The following is a 9,431-nucleotide window of genomic DNA, read 5'->3' as shown; positions in this document are numbered from 1 at the left end:
CTGTAAGACAGAGTAAAGTTACGAATTACGTAACAATATGGATGGACCTTAAGGACATTATGCTGAGTGTGATTAGCCAAAAATGAAAGGTCAAATACTGTATGGTCTCACTGATATGAACTGACATTAGTGAATAAACTTGGAATATTTTGTTGGTAACAGAGACCATGAGGAGATAGAAATAGGGTAAGATATTGGGTAATTGGAGCTGAAGGGATACAGATTGTGCAACAGGACTGAATATAAAAACTCAGAAATGGACAGCACGATATTACCTAACTGTAATGCAATTATGTTAAAACACTGAATGAAGCTGAATGTGAGAATGATAGAGGGAGGAGGGCTGAGGCATAAATGAAATCACAAAGAAAGATAGATGATAGACTGAGGTGGTATAATCTGGGAATGCCTAGAGTGTATAATGATAGTGACTAAATGTACAAATTTTAAAAATGTTTTTGTATGAGGAAGAACAAAGGAATGTCATTACTGCAGGGTGCTGAAAATAGATGGTAATTAATATTTTAAAATTTCAACTTATGTGTGAGACTAAAGCAAAAAATGTTTATTTGGTGCAAAATTTATATTTTGATTAGTTCATCTCCTAATAAAACTTATGTAGATAGTTGGTTGAACAACCTAAGTACATGGAACCTTGGGTAGGATATGAGATGTTGGTTTGTCCAGAGTGATACCAAGATGAATCCTAGAGTGATTTGATCAGTGAGTGGAAAAGTATTTGCAAAGTCCCCTTCGGAGAATGGTGAGAACGGGGGAAAATTCAACCTCTCCAAGTTGAATTCTTGATATTCTCACAAGCAGTGTGGACAACCAAAGCTATAGGCTGAGCCCCCAGTCTTGGGGTTTGTTCATATGAAACTTAACCCCACAGGGGATAGGTCAAGCCTACTTAAAATTAGGCCTAAGAGTCACCCTCAAGAGAACCTCTTTTGTTGCTCAGATGTGGCCTCTCCAGCCAACACAACAAGCAAACTCACCACCCTACCCCTGATAGGTGGGACATGACTACCAGGGGTGGACCTTCCTGGCAACGTGGGACAGAAATACGAGAATGAGCTGGGACTCAGCATCAAGGGATTGAGAAAAACCCTAGAATGAGCTGAGACCCAGCATCAACAGACTGAGAAAATCCTCTTGACCAAAACGGGGAGGAGTGAAATGAGACAAATTGTCAATGGCTGAGAGATTCCAAACAGAGTCGAGAGGTTATCCTGGATGTTATTCTTACGCATTTTAAGTAGATATCACCTTGTTATCCAAGATGTAATGGAGAGGCTGGAGGGAACTGCCTGAAAATGTAGAGCTGTGTTCCAGTAGCCATGTTTCTTGATAATAATTGTATAATGATATAGCTTTCACAATGTGACTGTGTGATTGTGAAAACCCTGTATCTGATGCTCCTTTTATCTACCTTGTCAACAGATGAGTAGAACATATGGAATAAAAATAAATAATAGGGGGAACAAATGTTAAAATAAGTTCAGTTTGAAATGCTAGTGATCAATGAAAGGGAGGGGTAAGGGGTATGGTATGTAAAATTTTTTTTTTCTGTCTTCATTTTATTTTTCTGTTGTCCTTTTATATCTTTTTCTGAATTGATGCAAATGTTCTAAGAAATAACCATGATGATGAATATGCAACTATGTGATGATATTGTGAATTACTGATTATACATGTAGAATGGAATGAGCATATATTAGGAATGTGTTTCTTTCTTGTAATTTTTTTAATTAATAAAAAATTTTTTTTAAATATACAAAGAACTTGCGAAACTCAACAATAAGAAAACAAACAACTCACTTAAAAATGGGTAAAACATTTGAACAGACACCTCACCAAAAAAACATACAGTGGAAAATGAGCATTTGAAAAGATGTTCAATATCACGTCATTAGGGAATTAAAATTAAAACAACAATGACATGACACTACACACCTATTAGAATTACTAAAATTCTAAACACTGACAACACCAAATGTTGACAAAGATATGAAGCAACAGGAACTCTCATTCATTGCCGCTGTGAATGCAAAATGGTACAGCCACTTTGGAAGAGAGTTAGGCAGTTTCTTAAAAAACTTACCATATGACCCAGTAATTGCACTCATAGATATTTATCCAAATGAGTTGAAAACTTATATCCACACAAAAACCTGCACATGGATGTTTAAAAGCAGCTTTACTCATAATTGCCAAAAATAGGACGCAATCAAGATGCCCTTCCAAAGGTTAATGGATAATCAAAGTGTGATATATCCATACAATAGAATATTATTTAGCAATAAAAACAAATGAGCTATCAATCCACAAAAAGATGTGGAGGAAATTTAAATGTTTATTGCTAAGTGAAAGAATCCCATCTGAAAAAGGCTACATACAGTACAGTCCAACTATATGACATTCTGGAAAATGCAAAGCTATAAAGACAGTAAAAATATCTGTAGTTGCCAAGTGTTCAGGGAAAGGATAAGAAAGATGAGTAGGTGGAGCACAGGTGCATTTTAGGGTAGTGAAAACATTCTGTATGATACTGTAAAGGCAGATATATGACATGTACTTGTCAAAACCCATGGAACTATATGAGGCAAACCTAATGTAATGGACTAACGGACCTTAGTTAATAATAATGTATCAATATTGGTTCATCAGTTATAACAAATATACTACACTAATGCAAGATGTTGATGATAAGACAAAGTATGGAAAGCAAGAAGGCATATGGGAACTCTCCATACTTTCTGCTAAACTTAAATTTTCTGTAAACCTAAAACTACTCTAAAAAATAAAGCCTATTAAAAACATATGAAAACAAAAAAAATACAAGAAAACAAATAAAAAACATATATGAAGCAAAGGAATATTGAAATGGATGTTCAAATATACATGAGTGTACTTTTTCCCACAAAAGGGAGGGTAGTTCCATAATTGGGCAGAATTCATTTGCATGTCTTAAAAGGAGAATTATTTTACATTGCTACACTTATCTGCAACTAAGAATTTAAGATAATTAAAAAACAATGAAAGGATAGAATCAGATAATATGGAAGGAGATGTTCTAAACCAGAGTTTCTCAACATCAGCATTATTGATATTTTGGACCAAATAATTCTTTGCTATGGGGAACTGTCCTGGACAGTGTAAAATGTTTAGCAGCTTCTCTGACTTGTACCCAATAAAGAGCAGTAGTAACCCCAACCCCCTCAAGCCATGAAGCTATGACAATCAAAAAATGTCTCCAGACATTGTCAAATGTCCCTTGGGGTAGGGGTGGGAGGCAAAAATTACCCCCAGTTAGAACCATTGTTCTAGACAATGCAATTTTCCATTGAAACACAAATTCTTCCCTATATCCAGAAGAAGCAACCTTTTCCAATCCATACATCTTTAGCACATAACCCATTTCTCTCTGTGAGCTGACAGAATCGCATGCTGTCTCTCCCACAGAGCGGTTAAAGAAACAACTAGCATGGGCACTGTTCTAAGTGTCCTACCAAGGAGCAACTCAATGCTCAATGAATTCCTCCAACTATTATTGTTCTCATTTTAGAAATGGGGAAACCGAGCCACCGAAATGTTAGCTAACTTGCCCAAGAACAACACACAGCTACTAAATAGTAGAGTTGGGATTCAAACCCAGGTGGGCTGGCTTCAACATCTATGTTTTAACCACAGACTCACCTCCACCCCCACCTCCAACAGAGCCTGGCATGTAATAAGACGCTGAAAGATGCCTAATCAATGAAGGAATCAAGTTGCTAGCTTTGGAACTCTTTCCTAACCCTGAGCCTCCTAAGGCCGTCCCAGCTGGCCTGCCATTGCATAGCTAGATGCCCCAGAGTTAGAGGACCATGAAACCTCCTTGATTACAGTTCAAAATGAAAAACAAGCACCCTTGGTTAAATTTGAATTTCAGGTAAACAAGGAGTGGTCTTTATTATTATTATTATTTTTAGTATAAGTATTTTCTGTGCAATATTTAGGACATATATATATAAAGGGGGAATTTAATAAGTTACAAGTTTACAGTTCTAAAGAAGTGAAAATGTCCAAGTAAGGCGCCAACAAGAGGTTACCTACACTCAAGAAAGGTGGATTGGTCTGGAACACCTCTTTCAGCTGGGAAGTCACGTGGAGGACAATATTCTTAATACACAAAAGTATTCCTTGTTTATCTGAAATTCAAATTTAGCTAGGCATCCTGTATTTTTATTTGCCAAATATGGCAACTCCACTTGTGATATTATAGCTGATCAGTAACAGTGTAGCATCGCGACTTCTAGTCGTGCCCCGTTCACTTAACCTCTCTGATCCTCAGTTTTCTCATCTGTAAAATGAGGACAGTACAGTACCTTCTTCAAAGAGGTGTTGGGAGGATTAAATAAGGTAACATATATAGAGCCTAGAGCCAGTAGTACGGTGTCTGGCACAAAGCAGAGCCCAATTAATGGTAGCTAGTCTAATCCTAGCTCCCTAATTTCCTACTGACTCATAAGGTGTTTCCAGGATAGTTAACAATTATCCCAGCCTCGGGTTTCTCCCAGCCTTCCTCCCCGGAAAGTAGGAAGTTGGCAGCCGGGTCTTGGATTGAGCCGCAGTAGCCCAGCCCCGCCGCGCCCCTCGCGCCGCCCCGGGAGCGGCCGGCAGGTGGCAGCACAGGCCTCGCGTGCCGCGGTCCCCGGCCGGACCTCCCCAGGCCCCGGGGGGAGCCGCGTCCCGGGCCGCGCCGCCGAGCAGGCCGGGAGCGGCCGAGGCCACACCCAGGCCGGGCGGGGAGCGTTTCCCCTTCTGGGTGAATCATCTTCCGCAGCTGCCGCTCCCGCAGTCCCGTTGCAGCGCGCCCAGGCCTCGTCAGCGCCCCTGACCCGCGCAGGGAGCCAGACGCCCCCACCCTCGCTCCTTCTCGGGCCGGGGACCAGCGCCATGGCGGGAATCGCAGCCAAACTGGTGAAGGACCGGGAGGCGGCCGAGGGGCTGGGCTCCCACGAGAAAGCCATCAAGTACCTCAATCAGGACTACGAGGCACTGCGGGACGAGTGCCTGGAAGCCGGCGCGCTCTTTCAGGACCCCTCCTTCCCGGCCATCGCGTCTTCCCTGGGCTTCAAGGAGCTGGGACCCTACTCCAGCAAGACGCAGGGCATCGTGTGGAAGAGGCCCACGGTAGGAGCGCGGGCGCGGCCGGGTGCAGGGCGGGGAGGGGGCCCGGGCCCCCCGGTGCCAGGAGCACCCCGCGGTGTGGACGGAAAGCAGCACCGGGGAAAGTCGCAAACCAGAGTGAGCCTTCCGGCTGACTCGCCCCGGGCTGCCTCCATCCCGTTACCCTGGGCCCCGAGGGTAGCCTGGATCTCCGGCGCTCTGCGGTCCTCAGAGGGGTTTGGCTCCCTCTTCCACTCCCAACACCCAGGACGGGTCGTGTCGAGGTGGGTCTCTGTCCTCAAATCCCATTGCAGGTCTGCTAGGGGAGCCACCTTTGAACTTTGACACAAGGGGGGAGATAAGTTTTATTGGACCCTGGTGGGAAGATGTTGGGAAGTGGGTTGGGGGGTTCGCAAGAGGCAGTCTCTGACAAAGTCAGTCTCTACCTCCGCTTATCTCTTCTTCAGGAGCAGGAAAAGTCCAGAGCCCACTTCGTTTTGTGACTAAGTATTGTGTCACACAGTTGAAGTGGTTAGATGTATCACTCAGAGTTTTATGTTCACTTTTCTAAATGGGATTTAGCAAAAACGGCCTGTAATGTTTAAATTGGTGATTAACAAAAGACTTGGGAGATGCTGCAAAGAGCAAGTTTATCATCCTTCCAGTGCCCCAGAAACCTCACCTGGAGAGCTTTTCCAGCCCTTACACCTGAATGTCCAGCCTCTTAATCTAGATGTCCATTTAGTTTCCCAAGAAACCCCTGCTAGCTCCTGCCCTCTCCTATAGGACATGTCACCAAGCTACCTCCACCATCCCTAAATGAGGCTTCCTGGGAAAGCCAACCTTTAGATTCCTAAAGGAATAAGCATCCCTGCCCTGCTTCTACTCCCCTGAGCCTCCCAGGTCACCCCACTGTTATATTCAGACAAGTCACCCAACAGTTGGAGATGCTTGTGGGACTTCTGAATGAGGATATAGAGATCTTGAGGGTTGTAATACGTTATGGATTGGGACCTCTTCATTTCAGGGCAGCTACTTAGAGTATGGCAGACTGTACTACACAGCTGAGGGGGAGGTGTAGCTGTTATTATTCTCATGAGGCAGTTGAAGGCGTTGAAGCTTCAGGTATACATGGTGGTACCAAGTTTCTAACCTGTGCGTGTTTTGAGCCCTCAACTTTACGGTTGCCCTCACTGCTTCTGTCTGTCCTACCACTGTCAGACTCCACTGTGGTCAGGCAAGAAAAAAGAAAACTTCCAGCTGGATGTGTCCATTACCAAGACTTTAGCAGAGCAATTTCAAGGGAAAGATGGCAGTAGAAGCCAGCTTGCATTAGGCGGAGGAGTAAATCTACTCCAGAGAAAGGTACTGGGAACAAGGGAAGAGAGACAGGAATGGGTAGAGCGGGGCCTAGGGTGGGAGAGGCTGGTATTTTCTTCACATGAAAGCACCTTATATGTGCTCTATATTGAGCCACCAGAGAAGAAGGAATTAAAGATAAAGAAGAAAGGAGGTAATCATGAGACAGGATCCCTGAGGAAATAGGAGTATAGGGTCCTTGGAGGACAGGGGTCTGTCTGGTCAGCCTTGGCGTGAATAGGGACTGCTCTTCCTCAAACAGAGGTTGGTTCTCCTGTGGGCAGGGCCAGAGGGCTAGAAGACAAAAGATTTTACAATATTGGCAAGAGAGGGCCTCCAGGAATGGGAAAAGGAATAAAGCAGAAAATGGCTGAAGTCACGGTGAGCTCCTAGGGCTGGTGCAGGAAGCATAGTAAGGAAAGAACTGTCATGATTGGAGGATGTCACCTCAGAAGCTCCCAGCTACAGACAGTCGGGTAAGAGCAAGGGCAGGTATTTCTATTCCCCATTCTTCCCCCTGAGGGAACCAAGCCTCTGAAGTATTCACAACTCACTTATTTTGCACTGGTTGAATTCAGCCTCAAACCAACATCTCCTGCCTCCAAGCTCAGGGATTATCATCATCAAATTTTTTCAAAATAATGCTGGTGGGAGGTAACATTTATAGAGTGCTTACCAAGGCATATTTACATATTTATTTCATAACCCTGAAAACCTCTGCAGTAGATATACTTGTCACCATCTCCATTCTACAGATGAGGAAACTAAAGCATAAAAAGCTAAGTTTCTTACCTAGCATCATAGAGCCCATCTGAAGTGAGTTTGAATCCAAAGCCCAAGCCCCCGACCTCTTTCCCCTGACTGTTACAGCCAGTGTTTAATGCAATGCCCTAATGCTGTGCACAAGTTTTGGCTTTCTGGATCATCTCTAAACACCACTCTGAAATTTGACTTTTTTGGAGAGACTGCCAGAGGCATGAGAAAGTTTCTGAAACATGATGGAAAAATCCTTCAGGGGAAGTGCTTGGCACATTGAGGATTATCAGTATGAGTGTCCATAATAAAGAGGCTCCTAGCACTAGGCAGCCAGATAAGTGCTCAGTTGGCAGGCCTCAGGCAATGCAGGTTTCTTTTGGCTCGCAGAAAAGCATTCTCATTGCCCCTGGCATTCCCCAAACAGATTGACCTGAGCAGGGATAGAGACAATGCAGAGGCATTAAAGGCATTTGCTCTGCAACTGAGTGTGGCTCACGAAGAGCCTCTACAATCCAAGCCAGCTTGGACAGGGCCTGCATCCAGCAGATCTCAACCAAGAAATTGGGACCGAGGCACCCGCATATGATGCTCAAACAGGCATGAGATGGAAGAGCAGCTTGTACAAACCAAGGTTGTCCAAGCCAAGAACAACCCAGATTCATGCCCCCAACTTCCTCTGTGGCTTTGGGGTGGAGCTCTTATGAATCAGGAAACACACTCAGAGAGCTACTGAAAGAGTCTGAGCCAGAAGTGTTCAAGGTTGGTTTCATCCAGCCACTTGTGGTACGGTCGTCCCTGGGGTTTTAGTGCCCTTGGAGTCCTGTTACTAATCAATTAGTGGCTGTGCAGATGTGAAGAGTGTGTCATCAGAGTAAGACCGGTGAATTCAAATCCCAGTACCAAGCACCATCTATCATAATGAGTTGTGTAACTTCAGAAAAACCTCTTTACCTCTTTGAACCCATTCCCTCATCTGTAAAATGGGGATAATACCCATCTTGTGTTCTTGGAAGAATTGCATTAGATAAAGCATCAAGCACAATATGTGAATCCAAAGCCCAAGCCTTCAACCCTTCCCCTGATTGCTACAGCCATGTTTAATTCAGTGCTGTATTACTGTGCAAAAGGGTCACTTTTCAGAAGCATCTCTAAGCACTACCTAACATATGGATGATCCAAGTATTATTGGGACATCCCATAAATCATGGAAGAATTCAGAAGGCTCCTAATGATACACTTCCATGCCCTCAAGAAATGTGTACGTGTTAGGAAGACAAGAGTAATACCCATGAACACCAAAAGACAATCTGCCATTAAGTGCTAAACTGCAGAGTACAAATACTGTGAGTATCAGAATCAAGGGGAGGGGTGTGGGGATAGATTACGAAGGAAGGCTTCATGGAGGAGGTGAGAGTGAGCCTTGAAATGTGGGAAGATAAGAGAAAGGAGAGAACAAGGCAGGAAAGGGAGGAGTTCCATGCAAGCAAAACAGCTGCAGCGTTATTCACAACAGGCCAAGTTTAAAACATCGTGACCATCGATGAATGGATGAATGGATGAATACAGCATGGTATATACATACAATAGAATATTATCTAGCTTTAAAAGGAAATGAAGTTCTGATCCGTGTACAACTGAATGAACTCAGAAAACATCATAGCCAGTGAAATAAGCCAGACACAAAAGGACAAATATTGATGAATTCACTTTTATGAGATATCTAGAATAAGCTAATCCATGAAGATAGAAGGTCAATTAGAGGTTACCAGGAGCTGGGAGGATGGAGGAATGGGGAGTTACTGCTTTATAGGTAGAGTTTCAGTTAGGGGTGATAAAAAAGTTTCTATAATGCACAGTGGTGGTGGTAGCACAACATTGTAAATGTTATTGTCACTAAAGTGCACTCTTAAAAATGGTGAAAATGGCAAATTTTATATTATATATATTTTACCATGTTTTTAAACACTTTGGTAAAATTGAGAAAAAAAATACTTGCATTCAAGGACAGAGGAGCGGGTACAAGCATGGCAGACAGGGTGGCTCCAGGTTATAGAGGGCCTTAGAGTCAGAGGAGACTGGGCTTGATGCTGCCACAGCCACCAGGAAATAGCAGGTGGATGTAGGCTCTAGGCAGTGGGAATGTGTGTGGTCGGTTACTGCTC

General features: G+C 43.6%; 1 protein-coding gene across 2 annotated transcripts in view; it reads left to right on the top strand.

The window, feature by feature from the left end:
- The first annotated feature begins 4,786 nt into the window (after positions 1-4,786).
- Positions 4,787-9,431, top strand: part of CAPN2 (calpain 2) — a 70,774-nt gene continuing 66,129 nt past the window's right edge. Inside the window, exon 1 of one of the 2 annotated variants that reach the window (XM_077149147.1) lies at positions 4,787-5,178. In XM_077149147.1, coding sequence (XP_077005262.1) covers positions 4,942-5,178 — 237 coding nt within the window. In that variant the 5' untranslated portion in view covers positions 4,787-4,941. The remainder of the gene's footprint in view (positions 5,179-9,431) is intronic. The other variant, XM_077149148.1, reaches the window with a different exon arrangement.

The sequence above is a fragment of the Tamandua tetradactyla genome, chromosome 2 (assembly GCF_023851605.1).
Source record: "Tamandua tetradactyla isolate mTamTet1 chromosome 2, mTamTet1.pri, whole genome shotgun sequence".
Taxonomy (NCBI): Eukaryota; Metazoa; Chordata; class Mammalia; order Pilosa; family Myrmecophagidae; genus Tamandua; species Tamandua tetradactyla.
This window is presented reverse-complemented; position numbering and strand designations above follow the sequence as displayed.